We start from the raw sequence: 21,530 nt of genomic DNA on the forward strand, positions 1-21,530 counted from the left end.
GTGGTTTTTTAATGTGCATTTTTCTGTTGCGCCTGCCATTTTATTGCAGACGACGATCACGCGAATTGTTGGGTTGGTGGAAAATGTAGGACTAATCGTTTAGGGGGAGCTTTATGCGACTTCTCTTTTTTTATCTCATCATAGTGGCTGCGCAATCACTTTAGCTTAGGTAACTGCGCATCATATTTATTGCTGTCGCTTGTTTGGGCCCTTCTGAGTCATAATGAACGTTGTAATTAGTATCATAATTATATTCAGTGGATATTTGATCGCAAAATTTGTAGATAGGTTTAAAACAGACAGCGTAAACTGTTCTTTGTTCTTTCTTTCTCTCTTTTTATTTGAGGCTCATTGCCGCTATACCTGTTTTCAAGAAAAAAACAATAAAAAAATTTTAGGGGTAGTTTTGAGCGAAAACAAAATTAACTGGTGCTTGAATACGCAGTTTTGATGTTCGTTTTCTTGAACTATATAAAATTTGTTTACTGTTGTCCGCAAACAGCAGACGATTTTGTTTTTGTCATCTGCGCGACGCAGTTACAGTAAAGTACCACATTTTTAATGAGAAAAGCATTAATCTGTATTACGCACCTAATTGGTTACAACTCGATTTGTATACAACAATTCACTGTCTAAGATTGGTTGCTACGTTGAAAGCAGCCACTTCAAACACCCATAGTTCCCAATGTCGGGTTTGCAGAAATAAAATATTACCTCAAATTGATTTTTTGTTGTTTAATCTGTCTGTTTTCGCTACAAGTTTCAAAACTAGTTTCTTACCGTACATTTTGTTTGCCCGCGGTCTGTAGTCTGCAGAACCGTTCCGAGCAATACTTGCCGAGCCTTTCGGTGTGGGGAGGTGACTTTTCCTTTTACACCGGTGCATAGCAGGAAAGCCACATATGGGGGAGCAAAGCAACGAGATTGCCGCAAAGGCTACAACAGTGGGCTCGTTGCGTTTGATTATGCTTCGGCTGCACTAATGCTCCTGAAGCTATACGCGCTCGCGCTTGCAGCCTTCGCGGCTGTACATGTGGGCAAATTCCTGTGGCTACGTAGTCAAAGCCAAATTGTATAGGGAGCATTCACTGGCGGTCATAGCTGTGTGCGCAATTGATGAGCCCGTGCTCACAGCAAGCTTCCACAGTTCTTTTGCAACGCGCATTCGGCACCAGCAAGATAATCGGTGTTAGCAGCTTATTAATGTGAGCTCGTACTTAGTATGCGCTATAAGCATCGCCCTGAAATATGGCGTCCAGTGAATAGGGAGTTTTAGAATAGCGCACGCTAAAGCTTTGCGTGCGCAAAGAATAGCGTCGTCGCCACTGCGCATGCTCCGAACGCAAACCAGGTTTTGCGCTTTGCGTGCGCAATTTTAGCGCGCGCTATTTCTCGGAAATAGCGTGCGTACGCAAAGAATCTTTGCGCTTCTCCAAGGAGGATTCGTGATGAGAAGTTGGCTCAATCCAAGACGAGCACAGTTAAAAAAAATGGCGGCTTCCAGGATTATGTTGGCGGCTGCTTTGGCGGCGTCGTGAGTGCGACGTCGGCGACATCCTCGCGACTGCAATTTTCAATACGGGACGACATTGTACTCGGTTTGGCAGCGATCACCGGCAACTTGATACTTGCGACGCGCGAACATTTCACGGCGAAGGAACGATGTGCGAAGGTCAGTACACGAGACCTCTCTTGCCGAGGCGACGCAAGCGGACAGGACTGGTCAACCGCTCGCGTCGCGTTCTCATGTTTAAACAAATTAAAATGCTACTCTGGACCAAAAAATAGTTTTTTTTTCTAAAGTTACATCATTTCGTGTGTGAAATAAAAATTTTTTTACTGTATCTTGGTGGCGTCGCAAGCGCCAGATGTTTGGGCTTTTGCGTCGCGGCGGAGAAACGCTATTCTAAAACTCTCTCGCGTCGTACAAGCGCTAAATTTAGCGCTTGCGTGCGCTAAAATTGCGTACGTTATTCTAAAACTCACTAATGTCCTTTATTTAAGCGCACTAGCGCTCGTTCGTCCAGTGAATGCCCATGAACTAGTCCAGTGAATGCCATGAGCGCACTAGCGCTCGTGCGCCTTGAGCACCGATAAAATGTGTACACGCGCACTCTTCACTTCTGGAATGCAACTGAAAGTTGTCCTTGGGTATGGCAAATTTTCATGACCTGTTTTCAAACGTATACTTTCGCGGCGGCGTCTTTAGACTGCCGTGCGCTGTGAATGTCTAATACACTTGGGAACGCTGGTGACCGCACCTGCCGCCACGGGTTTCTTTTCTAGCCACGAGGAGCCGTTGATTTCGCTGAATTTCGGGTGTGGCTAAGAATATAACAGAAAAAAAAAAGAATTGGCTGCAGAAACCACTATTGTTGGTTGTCTATTAATTGCGATAGCATTCGTCACGAGACTCACGACGCAGCTCACTGGGAATACGACGACGCCAACATTGAGTAAACGCTTTATTTCTTTTTTTGTCAATAGTTTACGACGCAATCATTGACGCCAGCGCAACTGCAGCGCGCCACTTTGAAAATTGAATGATTGCTTTGCCTGACTGTAATCGTTTAGTCTTCTGTCTCTGTGTAATCGTTTAACGTTCAATCTGTTTCCCCACCATCATTTCAGCTTCGTGTGTGTGTGTCTTGTATTTTCTCTGCGCAATCTTTTAACGTTCGAGCCTTTTCACCACCACCATAGACCATTTAGCAATCACCTCAACTCAAACCGCTAATTGCTTCGTAGCTTGGGCGCAAATTTGAATGTGTGCGTACTGCCGATCCGTGTATGCGCGGCACGGGTTTATCTGCTTGCTAGGAAGACGTCGACAACGACGTCCTAGAGGACGACGCCCAAGACGACGTCTAGGATGGTTTCTAGGACGACCTCTACGACAATCTCAAGGACGACCTTAAGGAAGACGTCCTAGAGGACGACGTTGAAGACGACGTCAAGGGTGACCTCTGAAGTGATCTTAAGGACGACCTCCAGGGCGACCTCAGAGACGACGTCGAGGAGAACTACCTCTAGGGCGACCTCTAGGGCAATCTTAAGGACATCTAGGACGACCTCAAGAACAACGTCCAGGACGACGTCCTAGAGGACGAAGTCAAAGACGACGTTTAGGACGACCGCTAGGACAACGTCCACATAAGCGCGGCGCATACGATGTCAAATAGCGTATCGTGAAAACCGTCTGAAATAATTGGGGTTGCGTGGATATTTATGGGCATCCTAGAACATGGTCTGCCTCAACGGGCGACGAGTCTCCCAGGCTATCCTGGGGTCTTTAACGTGAACCACGCAGTAGTGGTACACGACCGCACGCCGGTACGATGCTGATCCAGATCGAAACGGGCAGGGGTAAGGATTGAGCTCAGGATCCCTGGGTTCTGCAGCACTAGCTAGTATAGCTTTCAGAACAACGAGGATTGCGATACAGCGTTTTTCTTATCTTCCCGTATACCTACGGCTAGGGTGCCTACATGTCTGTCTGTCTAAGGGTGAAGACATCCATTGTTGCCCTGAATGTGCCAGAGCGTGACGCTCTCGCGCGTTCGGTGCGTGACTAGGTCGGTAAAATGGCGTCTATGCATTAACCAAAGCTACGCGCTCGAGCTGAGTGACATCAGATTGCGCGCGCTTCAAAATGCATAAAAAAACGATTGGGCGGAAAAATGGCTGAGATGTCACCACTCAAGCAAAAGCGCGCGTGTGTATGAAGGCACTCTACCTACGGCTCGACCGTCACGTCATGCAGCGACGCTTAGTTTGTGCCAGTCTCGCTGACAGCGCGTCCTCCAGCGTTTCATAGCGAGCACGACGCTAGTAAAGCCCCTTGATAAAAGACGCTAGCAGACGGCTGCGCCATCTGCCACGCTGCGGCGAAACTCGTCGAGCTTCCGCGTCTTTGCCGCTTGGGGCGGGTCGGTCGAGGATCCACCAACGATGACGTCACGCACATGCCTTGTTTTCTAGAATAACAGGCTGAAGTTGAGCTAGTTGGTACATAATTTAGGTAAATGGTCAGCTAGAAACAGAGACATACACAGCGGTGTGTATGTCTCTGTTTCTCCCTGTCTGTGTTTTCTAGGGCTGTGTATCAAATGTTACCCAAACGGATCCGTGTTACTCCAGCGGGTCGTGTCACGTGACAACACAGATTGAAAAGCGCTGAACGCAGGTAAGTTTTGGAACGCCAAGGCACACCAAACCCTTACTCCGGAGTACGATCGAGTGAATTTCGGAATACGGCCTAGGTGATACCATAGCCTCCTCTATACTCACAAAGCCTGGCAGTTCGATGACGGAGCCATAGAGTGCCCGGTCGCAGATTTGGAACGCGAGGATCTGGTAGCACAGAGCATTTCTCGGGGAGTCTGGCATTCAGCGCACAGCTTTTGCAGCGGTGAGGACCCGAAACATGGTTTTCAAACCCGACGAGAAAAGAAGCGCTAGTCCGAGGAACGCGAGAAGCACGAGCGCTCGGGACAAGTGTGTTTCGGCGCCTCGCCGCAGCGGGGCGCCCGTTACATGACTCTGGTCTTCAGCTCTGCCCTTTCACTTTCGGCGGCCGCGTCACGTGACGGTACTCAACAACCACCGTGTCAACAGCAAAGCTACCAAATGAAAAAAAAATAATAAAAAATTACGAGTTAGCGCTTGCAGTACCAGCCTGGAGCCTTTTACCCGCTTCACTGTTTCGTGGGGTCAGTTCAAGAGGAAGAAAAGGAAGAGGAACCATCGTGTCCATCCGCTGCGCTAAAGCCTTTTTCGTTCCAAGGTAACGTTTAAGCTCTTTTTTTTTTAGCGTAACGCTCCGCCTCGACCCTAAGTGTTTCTTATTAAAGGTAGCAGCGCACCGTTCTTAGGGAGCCGGGTTCTCGCCTTGAGGTTGAAACCTTCCAAGGCTTCTGGGGGACTTTTTTGAATTTGCATCTGCCAAATCTAATACAGGAATCTTGGGGGTTGCAAGAAAGCTGAATTGTTTGTTTGTTTTTAGAGCCGCTAAATTTAGCGGAAATTTGGATTGGTGTTGAGGTCACGTGACGTCAATTTTCGCGCTAAATTTAGCGGAAAAACGAAATTTCTTCATGGGTGACGTGACACAAGTCATGTGACGTCATTTTCCCCGCTAAATTTAGTGGGGAAACTGAATTGGTTTTGAGGTCACGTGGCGTCGTTTTTCCAGCTAAATTTAGCGCGGAAATTGTGGGAGGAGGGGAGGTGAGAGTACGGAAGAGGAGAAGGGGAGGGTAAGGAGAAGGAGGAAAGGAGCATACCCTCCCCTCCTCCTCCTCAAGAGTTGCGCTCTAATTTCGCATTACAGAGATTTGTAAACGTCTTCTATATTTTATCTGCCTTAAAAGTTTTTAATTTGTGTTGACCGAAATGAAAAGCTGGTACCTGCTGATTTTCTTGATAGATCGAAATTTTAACAATAAGATTTACTTTGCGCTCAAACTTCTCCTAGTTTTTTTTTGTTTTTTTTTCGGTTAGGATATTGATAAAAACGAAAAAAAACTGAAGGAGGGTTGGGTTTCAATTTTTATGAGGTATTGGTTTATACGCTGCACTAGTTCAGTTATCTAAGAAAGAACAAAAAAAACGTTAGGAATAATTACATTTAGCAGCTTTTCCGAAGTAAGGACCATTGTCAACCGCGTCGAAATTCCCAGATTTTTTTTCCATTGTGTATTTCCTACTCTCGAACAAAACCTTTCGTAAGACTTCTTAAAAACAACTTTTATCCTTTGCAAAAAAAAAAAATACATTGAATGGCACAAAACTTTTTAGTAACAGTAATAATAATAATAATTATTATTATTATTATTATTATTATTATTGTTATTATTATTATTATTCAATTTTTTTTAGGTGCTCAGGAACAACTTATGGTGCTTGTTCACCGAACACACGCTACAAAATACGCGTAAAAAACGCCTACAAATGTTGCGTGTTATAAAAACGAATAATAATACTAATAGGAGTAATATTAATCTTTGTCCCTTAGCTTACATTCAAAACGAATAAGGCAACGCAAAAAACAAACAGCTTTACATGTTAAATTTAAAACAATTTCAACGTTTTTTGTTTTGTTTTATTTTTGTTTTATGAGCCGTAAATGTAGAAAAACCGGCCCACTATCTAAGAGTCGTTATTTATTTTTCACTCATGTGTTTATAACAAACTAAACGCAAACTGCTTCGCCACCCACGAGAAAGAAACTACACGAACGTGTCGGCGACAGCCCAGCAGTAAGCAATAACAGCGATTTTTTGTTGTTGCTATATATAGAGGCAGTTTCAAGACGCTTGAAGTCTCCCAGGAGATATGTTTCTGATGCGCTTCATAAATATATAGATAAAAATCCAGAAAGAGAGGAACCGCGAAACGCTGGAATGGGGACAAGCTCGTAAATAATGCGAGAAAAAGGGACGGGAAAAAAAAAAAAAAGGACGCATACACGAGAACTATATAGGAGAGAATTGAGCGACATTAATCTTTATCACGCTACCCCGTTTCTTATCCTCTTGATGTGCGTGTGGGTGTGCGTGTGCTTATTACAGAAACAATATCTCTGTTAACTACAAAAACTCAAACTGTTTTCTTTTTTTTTTTTTTACGACAGCCGTTATGCTGCGTTCACACTGGTATTCAAATCGCAACTTCAAAGCGGATCCACACATTTTAATCATCAAATGCGCGTGATTTTGCAATGCATCCGCGTTCGCATTTGCAACTGCTTTGCGAATGCGGTTCGACTGCCCTTATGAACGCAGCGTTCTAGAGCTTTTTAAGTTGCCTACGTGTCTGTCTGTCTGGTGAAGGCATTTTTGTTACACTGAGTTGGTCAGCGCGTCACACGTTGGCCCACTCAGTGCGTGACTTTTGCGGTAAAATGGCGTCAAAGCATTAGACAAGGCTACGCGCTCGAGTTGAATAACACCGGATTGCACGAACTTCAAGAAACATTTAAAAACAAAATACAGCAGGGCACTTAGGACCGATTACGTGTAGGAATGCCAAAGTATTCATATACGTAGCGTACTTCTACAAGCTGCGCGCCCTGCTGTCTAGTGCGGACGACGTCCGGCCGGGCTCTGAGTGACGGTGGGTGTGCGCTGTTGCGTCGGCGCGCGGGAGCAGCGCCAGGAGTGTCAGGTGGCGTTTCTTGGAACTATCCGGCGCGCGGACCGCTTCGCAGCCATTTTAACAGCCATTACGGCACGGAAAGAATTTCTCTGCCGTCTTTTGTGGTTACAGACAACGCAGGCTCCGCTCCATAAAACAGTTAATGCTTTCGCATTAAAAAAAAACGATTAGGCGGGATAATGGCGGAGTTGTCACCACTCAAGCAGAAGCTCGTGTATGTGTGAAGGCACTCTAGCCCTTTCCGAACTTTAGTGCTATCTAGTGGTACACATAGCAGTTTGAAGTTTGTCATACCTATGGCGGCAATGAACTTGTATTTTATTCGGCACCACGTCACCCTCGCAACTCAAAGGCAGGCGAGAAAGTCATTGTGCAGTTTTAGAGCGCAGCTCTTAGGCGCCCGTTTCCGGCTTGAGCGGCGTCGCCGTCGGCGTAACCGCGCGGTGCATTATGGGTAAATTTCCCCGCTAAATCTACCGGAAAAATTTCCCCGCTAAATCTAGCGGAAAAAATTTCCCCGATAAATCTAGCGGAAAAAATTTCCCCGCTAAATCTAGCGGAAAAATTTCCCCGCTAAATCTAGCGGAAAAAGTTTACCCGCTAGATCTAGCGGAAAAAATTTCCCCGCTAAATCTAGCGGAAAAAATTTCCCCGCTAAATCTAGCGGAAAAATTTCCCCGCTAAATCTAGCGGAAAAAATTCCCCGCTAAATGTAGCGGAAAAAATTTCCCCGCTAAATCTAGCGTAAAAATTTTGGTCACGTGACCCCGGGGGTCACGTGACCTGGGGAGTCACGTGACACCCCGAGGTCACGTGACCCCCCCCCCCCCCCCGAGGTCACGTGACCTCTGAGGGGGGCACGTGTTTGCCCCCACGTGACCCCACCAAGGTCACGTGCCCTCGGGGGGGGGGGGGCACGTAACCCCCCCCCCCCCCCGAGAACACGTGGCCCCAGTACCTTCCCCTCCTCCTCCTCAAGAGCTGCGCTCCAATTCGGTTTTACAGGGAGTGGTAAACGGCTTTCACTTTTTTTCTCGATCACTTTCAGTTTTGATTGTGAAAAAGATAAACCGATCAGAACTAAGCTCCAACCTACATAGACGTATCGATAAAACTATCAAAGGCCCCTAAAGCCGATTCTGTGTCGCCCACAGATTGTCTGAACCCGAGTTAGAAATGCACGCTGAACGAATCTCTTGTGTTCAATTTCTGTGTCGCATTAACCCCTCGAATGCACAGGCATCGCATCGTACGCTTAGGATGATAAAAGTCTTTCTTCATCTCAGTCACTAGAATTAGTACGGCACAGATGTCATTTCCTCAGATGATGATAGCGATCAAAGTGGCCGGGCTGGATGTCGGGAAAGGGTCGCTAAATTTAGCGGGATAATTTCACCGCTATACTAGGCGGTTCAATGTCGGGACATTGTGAGCTTACAGTGCCAGGTGACGCCATCTCACCTGACGTCACGGTTTTTCCGCTACCTTTAGCGGAAAAAATTTTCACGCTAAACTTAGAGGGCATTTAGTGTCACGTGATGTCGTGGCGCCACGTGGCGTCACAGGTGACGTAATTTTGTGGCGTCATTGTGTCTCATGACCCATGACGCCCGCTATATTTAGACACGGGAGTGTAACTGTGCAGCAGGATGCAGCATCTGGGCTGTTTTTTGCAGTTAATTCGCAAATAAAAAAAATAAAAAAACATCTTTTTTTTTTCTTTGGGGGGGGGGGGGGGGGGGATAAGGAACTTGAGGGCGCAATGCCTTTTATTTTAGAATATTTTATTTTTATCTTTACACGGATTTATTCGATCGATATCGAAAGCCTGGTGAAAAGAGAAAAGTAGCAAAGGGAAAATTACGCTGGGGGGAATTAGGGAATTGCGCTGGGGAACCGGGGAAACACCAAGAGGGGAAAAGCTTTGAAGTTTAAATGGATCGAGCTCGGTGTAATCCGGTACGAGGGAAAAAAAATCAAAAAAGGAAATATAGAGAAAGCGAATAGGGGGCGTGAACTCACCGAAAAAAAAGAACCAGTGAAAAAAAAAAGATGAAATATCATATCTTTGATTGCTTCTAATAATTGGTCATGATTAAGTTTTTGTTCCATTCATGCACCGCTGATTCTCCTCGTACATTACCTGCGTATACAAATATTTGTGTTAATATATAATTAGTTTTAGAGGAACGGACTGACTGTTACAGGGAGAACAATATTTTTACAGCGAAATATCGGAGACAAACTGATATGTTTTTAGAACACTTTTTAATTTTAATTTTTATGAACTTTTTAGTTGACCTTTAGATTTAAGATCGAATAATTAGAGACAGCTCGCAGATTTAGTTAAAATCAGGAAATTATTTTTGACATTTAAAGGGGCAACGCAACAATTTTTGTACTTTCAATGAATACAGCTGAGAATTATTCCTTGAAATTTGTAACCTGTGAAACACACCTTGTCGTTTTAATTCACGCAATCGCAGAAAAAAATTCGAGAGATTCGAGAGCACAGCTAGCGTGTGCCGAGTTCCACGCACTCTTAAAAGACAAATGCAAAGGGTAAAAAAATAATAACAGCACTAGATGTAAAAAAAGATGTCATACAAGAAATTTACAACGAAATGTGGCAACTAGCGGTCGCGTGACTGGCCACTGTAGTCACGTGGTGCTGCCGCTCTTTCGGGAGCTTATGGGCTCTAAAAGTGTCTTATTAATCTTCGTTTTCTTGTTGCACTTAAAATGAAGATTAATAACTAGTAACTGTTAGAGCCCATAGGAGGGTCCCGAAAGAGCGCAAGCACCACGTGACTATAGTGGCCAGTCACGTGACTGCTAGTTGCCACTTTTCCGCGGGCTCCCGCGGGCGCCAACTACAAATTCGTGTCGCACCGTAAACATAGCTCAATTTTTTTCTTCGTAGTAAATTTATTTTACAACATATTTTTTTTTATTTAAACAAGTTAAACTTTTTTTTTTATTTGCACATGGTTGGCTTTATTGGTCATCCCAGCGATTAGGCACGAGTCACTACCCGAATGCATACGGAGGCATTGATTGTCACGAGCCAAAATCGAATGCCTACGCAGTGCTCGTGATCCGCTGTACGAACCGCATTCAAATATCGTCACACCGGGGATCGCAAAGCTTGATGACGCAGTTCCGGGGATCGCATTGTTGGCGTTGTCCCCTCAGTTGCGTCATCAAGTTTCGCGAAGGATAGACCGAAAATAAAGGTCCGCTTTTATCCTTAGAATTCGACCGTGACGGAGACGCTTCCTGGTCAGTGGCGTTGCGTTCGAGGATCCTTGGGTCTTCCACTTGTGCCAGTAAGCCGGTGTGAAGTGAGAAACATTCCCACCCCATATATCGTTTCCGGCCCCTCAAAGCCCTCTTGAATGTCCGCCGGTATGGGGAAAGCTTGACAAGGAAACAAGAAAACTAAGGAAAACAAGAACAAAATAGGAAACAAAAATAGGAAAAGCGAGCAAAACAGAGAACAACAAAAGATGTAGAAAGCACGAATAAGCAGAGAACAACGAGAAAAGTAAGGGGAAAGAATAGGGAAAAAGATTGCGAGGAACAGATTAAGAATAGGGAGAAAAAGAAACGGAAACATGTTTGTCTACTTGCCTCGAGTTCCTCGGGGGGATATAAGACACTTGCGGCGTTATTTTTATGCCTTTCGGACCGTTGTTATTTTACCCTGACCCGTACGGCGTTGTTTGCGAAAAAAAAAAAAGGAAAAATGGGGTCTTATATGCGTGACGTCACGGCTGCAGCGTCCTCAATATCATCTTTCCTTTTTTTTTTTCTTTTTTTCTTACAGATGCACATGGCGTATTTTGACTTTCTTTTAGATTCGTCTAGCCGGCGGGTCGACGAGGATCAAGTTTCTTTTTTTATTGTTCTTTTTTTTTTTTTCGAGTTTGCGTCGAGTTAATTGTTCTGTACGCGATAGCCGGACGAGCTGCTCCCCAAAGCCCCCCGCGCCCTTTCCACCCTAGCAAACGCGAACGTCTGTTAGGGAAGGAAAGAGCCAATCGTGGCGAGCAGACAGCTTTATGGGAGGGGCTTAATATTCTAAACCTGCAACAGTTTTGTTGCGCTGGACATTTCGAGGTCTGCAAAGGAAAGGAGGTCGTATTCCGCTAGAAATCCATTTAAAGGGGTTAGAGCTGTTTATTTTCATTTATTTTTTTTTTTTTTTAGCTTTTTGAGCCTAAACATATTTCTCCATTAAGATAACAATTAGGGTTAGGCTGTTTACGTTGTCGGGGAGTGCTTTGGATTTGCCGTTGGGATTCGGAAGGATATTAACCAGCTTTTTTATTGTTGTTTTACTGTTCTGGAGAGATGATTTCTTCGCCTCTTTTCTTTCAATGCCCCTTTTAATACCGTGTAATGTTTCTGTATTTCTGCGCACGATAAAATTTCACTTATTTATTTTACCGAAGAGAGCTACTCACATTTTGCACAGACCTTACGAATTTGTTAAATAATATATATATATATATATATATATATATATATATATATATATATATATATATATATATATATTATTAGAAAGCAACATTTGTCTCCTAAGCTATCTAAGGCATGGGATGGAATGTGGTATTTAGGGAGCAATCGTTTACACTTGTTTGAGGACAGGGTCGTTCCGGAGAGCGAATGGAAATACATTGCTTAAAACTATCCCCATTATATTTAGCGAGGAAAATTGACGGGTGTGACTCGACCCAACGTTACGTGACCGCGTTGTGTGACGTCAGCTCACGTGACGTCAGACCAGGGTGTAAGATAGACAGGTGGGGAAACGGCTCATAGAAGCCTACCGCAGCGCCGTGACCGGATTGTGTACTCGTCTGCTTGCGGGTACCCCCGAGTTGCGAAAGATGGCGCTGCGGCGAGAAGAAAAAAAGTCGGAATCGGATTTGCGTGGAACTCTATGGGAGAGTGCGCAAAATAAACCGAGAGCACGACAGTCCTCCATTGCAAATCCACGAGAAACCATCTCCGTCAGTTTAGCCGGTCGCCACCGGTCGCCCACCCGGAGTGAGAGTTCGCGGTGCTCCACATAGATGGCGCCACAGAAAAAGAGAAACCCGAGGGGGACACAATCCGGTCGCTCATTTGGCTCTCGTTTCCCCACCTGTCTATCTTACACCCTGCGTCAGACTCTGTCGTGTCATTTTCCCTGCTAAATTTAGCTTAAAAACTGACGTCACGATGTCAATTTGTGTCACGTGGTGTCATGACGTCACCTGACGTCATTGTATTAGCGAACAAGAGCACAGACGCACGGATGGATGGTAAAATGTATTAGGGCGTGTTCCATAAAATGCTGGTGGACTCTGGTCGAATGCTTCTCAGACGACGATAGGTGAATGAAACGGCAGGCGATCACAGTTTTAATGTCGATAACTTTGTAAGAACAGTAGTATGTTTCAACTAAATTTTCAAGATAATCTCCCCAGAAGCAGTTCCGCCCCAAATTCCAAAAGAAAAAGGGCACCACTTCGCTACTCAGGAAGAATGCGCCATTTTTAAAGCATGAAATGCTTTTTAACGCTACCCCAATTCGACAAATTTGTCCATCCGTCCGTCGATGCATTTCCCGCTAAATTTAGCGGGGAAATTGATGTCACGAGACCTATATACGAATTCAGTTTTTCAGCTAAATTTAGCGGGAAAATTGATGTTACTTTAACTGACGTCACGGGACATACAAATAAATTAGCTGTAAAAAAAAATAATAAACTCTTTCCCGGAACAAACTGCCAGCCACGGCGGACGTTAAGTATTGCAGAAAGTAAACTAATTGAGCGCATCTTTGCGCAAGCGGTCCTGCTCCCTGGTGGCCGAGACGTGCAACGCACGTGCGCCACACTTCCCTCCAACCTACGAGGGAGGCGCGGTAGCTTAGAGCCTCGGCTACCATGAAGCAGGACCGCTGTCGCAAAGATGTGCTCCGATAAGAAACCGAAATCTAGAGACGCGTCCAATTTAGGCATTCTTTTCGGAGAGCCGCAAAATGATGTGCCTGCCTTAAATCTTTCTAAAATGAGTTGATTTAGTGGTTTCCCATTATGCTTGACCAGTTTCTCACGGTAATCATATGTTTATTCTAGCTAATTAAAAAGTTAAGGAGTAACTTTTAGTTAATTATTTGGGTAATTAGTATGTTTTTTTTTTCTTTTTTTGCCAATCTTTGACATCTGCCGTGGCTGGCAGTTGTTCCCGGAATATTTTATTCTCAACCACCCTATTTTTACAGACTTTTGAAAGCCTGAAACACCTGGTATAAAACACGCTCTCGTACTCCCCTTTCCCCCACTCATACCCCCACCAATATACTCCCCAAACGAGCTCTTATACCACCGCATTCACACGATCGTAAAGGCACCTGTAGCTAAGTCTCCTTAAAGGAATACTGAACCAATTTGGTGTCCATAATAAGGGGCGCACGTTCTTCCCACAAGCCAGCAGCCGCCGGTGTGCGAGAACACACGCAACGAAATTGACGTGATAGTCCCCTATTCGTGCCATAAGATGACAGTGAAATGTATGGGCTTGGAACCAAAGGAGAATAAAGACAGGCTTTTCATCTCCACAAGTGAAAGCTACGCGCTTGTTAGACCAATTAATCGTTTGCCTTTTACACACCAGACCCCACTGTGGAGAAGAAAAGCCTGTCTTTATTCTCCTTTACCCCGGAGCCCACTCAAGAGCGCGGGCTAGTTCGCCGATTGGAAGGGGACCTACGTTCAAAAAGTATATGCTGGTCGTGCATGTGAATGAGTTATTATAGAGCAACTCAACTCTGTGACGTCACGCCATTGCGGTGGCGCTGCTGTCTGCACTGCGCATGCGCAGATGCTTTGCATCGCGCGAATCTGCTTCCATCGCACGCGCAGCTAGTGTGGGTAGTGTGGGACGAATAAGCCTGGATAAGTCCGCAACAGTCCTTGGTGCCGGGAAGCGTTTCTTCCTCAACGTACACACGCACACACAAACACGCACACGCACACACAAACACACACACACACACACACACAAATGCTTTTTGAAGATTATTTTTTTGTAACTGTTTATTACAACTTGATATGATTACGACACCCAGGCTATAGATGTCCTCCTCCGCCATGGCGATGGCAGATTTTCGGGAAGTCCTGTCCCTCTGGCAGCCGATCATCTTCTACATCCTGTTGACGCTGGGTGACCGAATGCAGAACCCTTACGAGTACAAGCTCTACTACTACAACAAGGTCAGCGGACACGGCATCGCCCAGATCTACGCCGCAGGTGCCGTAGCCGCGAGCCTTGCCGACGTCTTCGGTCGCTCTGTGGCTCGTCGGGTCGGCTGGAAGATATCGGCCGCGCTCCTCCTGGCCTTCCTTGTCGAGTCATGCCTGCTAAAGAACACAGAGGAACTCCAGCCTCTCATCACCAGCAAGATCTTATCTAAGGTTTGCCTCATCACCATATTTCCACTGGCGGTGGGACAGTTCAATCCTCGTATGATGCCTTCCGAATTCGTCATCGTTACCGTCATCGGGGGCATAGGAATAATATCTGGCTTGGTCGGCACCTTCCTCTGCGACGTGGTGTACTTTAACTGCTACATCATGTACCGTATCTCGGCTGTCGTGCTGACCGTTGCCTTCTGCTTCCATTGGCTCGGCGGACCGAGTCAACCAATCAAATGTCTTCAGGGACCACGTGACGGTGACTGGAGGGCTACCACCGCCGTGCTTTCCTCCCAAGCCGCTCTGTGGTGCTGCAGTACCATCGTTGAAATCAACTGGTGTCCGTTGTCCAGCGGTACCAACATCGATGTGGGTGTCCTTTACGCATTGTACTGCCAGTGTCATCTGCTCGGTGGTTCCTTCTTCGCGGTCATCCAAATGTTCAAGGCTACCTTTCGCTACGCTTTGACTCTTTCCTCCATCGTCGCTGCCACGGGGATGTTCTTCTGCGCCATCTCGACGTACAATCAGCGTTCTGTGTTGGTCGCCATCATGGCGCTGACAGCGTTTCATTTCGCGCTGGGTCTGCAAGGAACAGCGCTTCGAAGGTTGAGGTCTAAGACATCGGTTTCTCCAGTTGCGGAGGCGTGCGCTAGGTCCGCTGGTCGAATCACGGGAGCGCTTCTGGTCTTGTTCACCGATCACACCTCGTCCTCCGAGCTGCGCGTTGTTTTGTTTGTCTGTTTTGCCTCCATTCTTGCAGCGATGTTGCCTGTTCAGCTGCTGGCGAAGTGGAGGAGGAGAAGAGGACCCAAAGTGCTACAAGTCTTGGAGTGATTGTCAGCCATATTTTCAGTTTGCCTCGCCTTGTCCACCAATAAAACGACATATTCTTCGAGCGTGCTAGAAACCGCTCGAGTTATTTTCGCATTGTCTACAACCACGTGGTTTGATCACTTCATCTTGGCACATGAAAAGTCCGAAAAATTAGTTATAATAGTTGGCGTTGGACGCATCCTTGTGATATGTGATTTCGTATACAAGCTCCATTTCACGCTGTTTTTATACTATATTTTAGTTTCTATTACAACATCCTCGATGAGTTGAACAGCGCGACTTTGAAAGATCCCCGATGGAGTTAAAGGGGCCCTGCAATCCTATTTAAGCGTCTACCTTTTTTTCTTTTTTTTTTTTTGCGTTTTTCACATTTTTTGGGGTTCGGCCAAGCCAGCGGGCACGGAGAGAATAACTAAATATCAGTGCGTCATAATTTAACCGGATGGCGCGGTCCGGAAACCTCCTCCGCCTACGGGGGCGACCCGCGGTGCCGAAAGCGCGCGATATGTGACGTCTTTGGTCCTGGCCTTACCACTGGTCAGAGCCTCTAAAAGCTTTTTTTTTTTTCTTTTTTTTTATTATCAAAATACAAAATTTAAATTGCGCGAATCGTTTCAATTATTTATGAAAGTAGTTTTTGTTCAGTATTTTAGATCAGAAAAGACCAAATCCAGTTTATAAAGTACGGAAATAAGAAATGACCCGTCGACATAATCGCCACAAGCGGTGGAAAAGGCGGCGCACACTAGAAAGGGGCAGTGGGATGAGGCACCGACGAGCGGCGAGTGTAGAAAGGTCCCGGATGTACGCGGCGGCGCTGCGGTCGAGGATCCGACCGGTTCCGAGCGTTCCGAAGGCCTTTGGCTGTTTCGACGAGCAGGTTTGGCAGTATGGCAGAGCGAAGTGGCTCCCGTTCTGAATGATCTTTACCCCGTGTTTGGTGTCGTTTGTGGCCAATAAAGTGTCATGCCGAATTAGTGTTCAATCGCGCAGCAAATACAATGCGAGCCGCCCTGACTGCCCGCTTCATACAGCCTATCCAAAACATGCTTTAGTGGCGCCCTCTCGAGCCGTCGACACGGAGTGCGGCAGCCGTGAGCGCTCGCTGAGCTCACTACCCCAACTCTAGTTTACGGCCACTCAACCGACCAAGGACGTCATGAGGAAGGTTATTTTTTGCTTGTTTTTGTAATTTTAATTTGCCTATAACTTTTAAAATAAAGCGAAATTTTAGAAAAGAAAAGTTTCATTAAGTTACTACGTTCAGTGCGCTGAGGTTCGATGCAAATTAAAAACCAGTAAAAACGTCCTTGCAGGGCAAGAATGTTAGAAGTACTAGGAGGGGGCACGTTGCAATATTGGTGAAGCCTAGTCATAAAAAGTTTAAACGATGTTGTGGCCAACACGACCGTAGATCTCTCTGGCAATTGGTCCGCGTGACATGTCACGTGTGAGATGGATGGTTGATTGTAGAAGGATTCCTTGCAGGCTAGACTGTGGTTTATTCGAGTACCCCATAGCAAGAGGAAGGCTAGCTACGGTCACGTGATGTGGTCACGTTGGCCTGATAAGTGAGGAGAGTGAGGAGGGAAATGAGAAAGAGACGAGGCGTCAAGGGAGTATGGCTTGTGGAGGCTACGCGGCTGGCGTCATGCCCTCTCCTACCCTTCTATCCTCTTTGTTGCAGCTTGGCTCGCGGCGGTCCCACGGCGGCCATCTTGAAGGAGCTTAATATTTTAACTCTAGATGGCGACACCGATTCGTTTGGGTTAAAGCCCCTTGATAAAAGCGTTTTTTACAAGTACCGCCAACCACTGTTGTGGAAGCGCTCGAGACACGTGCCATGAGCGGGTGCTCCGCCGCCATTCGCTTCCAAGGCCCACTCATTTCAGTGCTGCGCCGCCATTTGCTTCCAAGGGCCGCTCGAGACAAGGGCCTCGTGCACTCGCGCATTTGACGCTACTTGCAAGACAAGCGCAAACACATAGAGGGGCTTTAGTTTGGGTCGTGGCGTCGATGAAACGGCTCGTCTTCTGTCTCTTCTGTGCACGCACCACGTTCACCACGTGCTCTCGCCAGCGTCACGCAGTGCCACCGCTGCCCAGTTTGCTACACTAGCCCAGCCTAGTGCCACTAAATAAGCTACGCTTCAGAGCAGGGCCGTACCCAGAAAAAAATTTCGAAGGGGGTTTTCGGGGACAACGGCGGCCATTTTGAAAGTGTCTATTGTCTTATTTTCGCCTATGAATCATGTGCATCGGTGGCATATAATGGAGAGTTACAGCAAACCGGAGATCCGGTCCCGGTTTGGTACCCGGTAGCCGACCGGCGCCACTGCGCGTGCGCAGAGGTGGAGAATAAAATCGGCTGGCTGCCAGTGCACCGACCAGGGCCGTACACAGAAAAAAATTTCGGGGGGGGGGGGGGGGGGGGTCAGAACCCCCTATCCCCCCCCCCCCCCCCCCCTGGTTACGGCCCTGCTTCAGAGTAACGTCACTTGGCCATATTGTGTCTTAAAATCATGGTTGCCAGTTATCTGAAGCTTTATCTGAAATCACAGGAAATGCTTTTCCGCAAATGTTTAAACCGTTCGCGACAGAGCAAAGCAGTATTACATAACCTTTCTAACACCGAACCGAATGCCGAGGAAGTCGCACTTTTGAATCATGACGATCGGCAGTTGCGTCTGCTCTGCATACGAGCCAAAATGGCGGCGCCCACAACAATGTCGGGGAACGGAGTGCCGATACTCTAAGCGTAGCTCATTTAGTGGCTCTAGCCCAGCCAGCTCATATATTCTTAACGATCCTCCTTCATCGCCCTACCCCCGGGCCAAGTTTAAATATTGTACCAGACTCGGACCCTAAAGGGTCCGACCCCCTTGTACGATAAAGGCTCAATAAAGTTACCTGACCTGACCTGATCGGACTAGAGCCACTGTATGAGGTATACGCTTAGAATACGGCACTCTGTTCCCCATGTTGCAAGTGGGCGCAGTCATCCTGGTGCTTAGTGCAGAGCACACGCTACTGTCCATCATCACAATTCAAAAATGTGACTTCCTCAGCTTTAGATATGGTGGTTTAGGAAGCTGAGGTGATATTGTTTTTTCTCTGTCGCGAACTGTTTTTTAACATTTCCGGAGGACCGAAAAGCGTTTCCTGCGGTTTCAGATAAAGCTTCAGAGTGTCGTTACTCTGAAGCGTTGCTTATTTAGTGGCTCTATTTCGAACGATGCCAAGTTGGGGAAGCTTCTGTTCTCTGATATGGGCTTCTGATCCGCAGTGCAGTAATTTCTGCGTGTGTTTTTTTTTTATTATTTTTTTTTTTTGCAATTAGGGGGGGAGGGGGTGCAACGATTTTAAGATTAAGAGAATTTGCATCTGGTCATTTTTACGTTGTTTGTTGTGTCCCGCAGGATAGAGAAGGCATCTCCTTCATTAAAAAAAAATGTCGCGATTTCGCTGCATTATCGCAAAGCAAAGTCGAGCTTTTTCCCCCACTTGCAGCCGCCAGTGGCAGCCGAGGGAACTACGGCTAAGATTTCGCGACCTCGCTCGGCTCTAAGCTGCAGCTAGAGCCACTAAATAAGCTGCACTTAGAGTATCGGCACTCCGTTCCCCGACATTGTTGTGGGCGCCGCCATTTTGGCTCGTATGCAGAGCAGACGCGACTGCCGATCGTCATGATTCAAAAGTGCGACTTCCTCAGCATTAGATTCGGTGTTAGGAAGGTCATGTAATATTGCTTTGCTCTGTCGCGAACGGTTTAAACATTTGTGGAGGGCGGAAAAGCATTTCCTGTGATTTCAGATAAAGCTTCAGATAACTGGCAACCATGATTTTAAGCCACAATATGGCCAAGTGTCGTTACTCTGAGGCGTAGCTTATTTAGTGGCACTAGCTGCAGCATAACGCCCGCTAATGTCAGCAAAGAGAAAAAGAGGAAGCGTCCTCCGAGGGAGCACACGGGAAGCTACACGGCACCCCGAATTACGTCACTAGGAGGGGACTAGGTGTGACCCTGAAGGCTGGAAGTGAGTTTAGGGGTGCCAAAAATTTCCAATCTTTAGCTTTTTTTTTTTTTTTTTTTTTTTTTTTTTTTTTTTAGAACAATTAGGACACGCAGGCGAACTCGGTTTTCTGTTTTTTACTTCAGAAGAGTCCGAGGGCAACTTCCACAAATTTTTGACCGAAGCCCGGATATTAGGGCAGTGCGAATATTCGAAACTTCAAATAGAAGTTTCGAATAATGCACTATTTGATATTCGCTTCGAGAAGAACTGCAATATTCGCGTTTTTCGAAGTGTTGACTGCGGCGGGTTGGCCCTGTTGAGTGCGCTTCTTACCAAGCACTGGTGCGCTGCGGAGAAGCAAAACCCTCGAAAGCGAGCTCTGCCGGTGTTGCTTCTCTGCAGTACATCAGTGCTCGGTAAGAAGCGCACTCAACGGGGTAACCCACCGCGATAAACACTTGGAAAAGTAGGAATATCGTAATTGCGTGCTTAGAAGAAAAGCATACATTCAAAACGGGATGTTGCACCTGTGCCGACTGTATTTGAAAATAAATGGAAACTTTGTGAATCTGTATATGTACATTGTAGTAAAAGTTTTTCTTCAAAATTAAACTGTTGTGCAAAAGTACACTATGTTAGGCAGAGATGCCCTCACACCCTGCGTTCATCGTGCGCGACTCATTCTTTTTTAACTCGCGATTAAAGAAAGACTATTTTATATAGCAAGATTTGTAAATTCACTCAATTGTTTATAGTTGGCCATCTTTATACGACTCATTTTATGTCAAATCCGTCGTTTACCTTGCCATCCCAAGACACCGGACCTTCTGAGGTCACAGTTCATAAATATAGACAGATTAAACTTACTTGATAAATGAACAATTGGAACAATCTTCATAAGTTTAGCTAAGTTTTCGTCTAAGCATTATGCAATTGTAGTGAAAGCACCTAAAAAAACACAAGGACAAAGAAGTAGACAGACGAGCGCTCTGTCTACTTCCTCGTCCTTGTTATTTTTTTTTTTTTTTTTTGGCGCTTTTTTAGATGATCATGAACCAACTCGTACAAATTGCTACATTAGTGGTAGTGAAAGACGTGGAAAAACTATTCAATATTTGAATCGAAAATATTCGGCAAAAACCACTATTCGCTTCGAATTCGCTTCGAACTCAAAATCTACTATTCAGACAAGACTACCGGATATCATTGCACCCCCCCCCCCCCCCCTTTTAACTTGGTAATTTTTCGTGAATAAAAAAAAAAATGAATTGCTCGGCATAGACGGTTAGCAGGTGCTCTCCTTCAAGACACAGCTGACAGGGACGTCTGCTAGACAGGTAGCGACGCTTGGCGATTGACATATCTGATCTAGTGGCTCTAATCTGATCAATATAAGCTAACAATTGAAAAGCGGCTGGATGTTGCAGACTGCTACTTCAGTAAACAAAAAGTTAGGGCTCAAACAAGCAGGGCTTGGTTGAACATATTTGAAAACAAAACTCCGATACTGGCGAAGAAACGAAGGTTTGTCGTGTTTAGTGTTGAAGGCGCGGAGTGAGTTCTATGTGGCTGTTTATCATTAGTTGCAAAGGACAAGCGTCATAGTGGGTGCAAGGTGTAACGCGGAAACTAGGAGATGTTGCATTATTAAACCAACACCGTGAAAGTTGATTGACTGACATTAATCTTATTCCAATAAATGAAACAAAAATTAATTAAAAGAAAGTCGACCTAGGGGTGACGGGGGGGGGGGGGTTGGCCGTGGGCACGTAGCCAGGGGGGGGGGGGGAGGCATAAAGCCCGCCCCGCCCCCCCCCCCCTCCCCCCCCCCCCCCCCCAAAAAAAAAGAAAAAAGAAAAAAAAACCTCCATTTTGCTGGGACCTCCCCTCCCCCTCCCCCTCAAGCAGCATTTTGTCATGGGCGGCCCCCCCCCCCCCCCCCCCCCCCGAAACAAAATCTTGGCTACGTGCCTGGTACTGCGACTGGTCTCTTTGTCATGGAGATCAGTGGGTGCTGCTGTCCTAGTGACTTTAGTGCGTACAAGCGA

The 21,530-nt window shown here is 46.2% G+C and overlaps 1 protein-coding gene across 1 annotated transcript; it reads left to right on the forward strand.

Moving 5' to 3' along the window:
- Positions 1-14,260: 14,260 nt before the first annotated feature.
- Positions 14,261-15,561, forward strand: LOC8051100. Its single transcript, XM_040220377.2, has one exon. The coding sequence runs from the start codon at positions 14,292-14,294 to the stop codon at positions 15,465-15,467; it is 1,176 nt and encodes a 391-aa protein (XP_040076311.2). The 5' UTR covers positions 14,261-14,291; the 3' UTR covers positions 15,468-15,561.
- Positions 15,562-21,530: the final 5,969 nt, after the last annotated feature.

Source organism: Ixodes scapularis, unplaced genomic scaffold, assembly GCF_016920785.2.
Source record: "Ixodes scapularis isolate PalLabHiFi unplaced genomic scaffold, ASM1692078v2 PGA_scaffold12__126_contigs__length_90152505, whole genome shotgun sequence".
Taxonomy (NCBI): domain Eukaryota; kingdom Metazoa; phylum Arthropoda; class Arachnida; order Ixodida; family Ixodidae; genus Ixodes; species Ixodes scapularis.

Coding starts and splice junctions, on each gene's coding strand:
- LOC8051100 (XM_040220377.2), top strand. CDS start 14,292: ATGTCCTCCTCCGCCATGGCGATGGCAGATTTTCGGGAAGTCCTGTCC.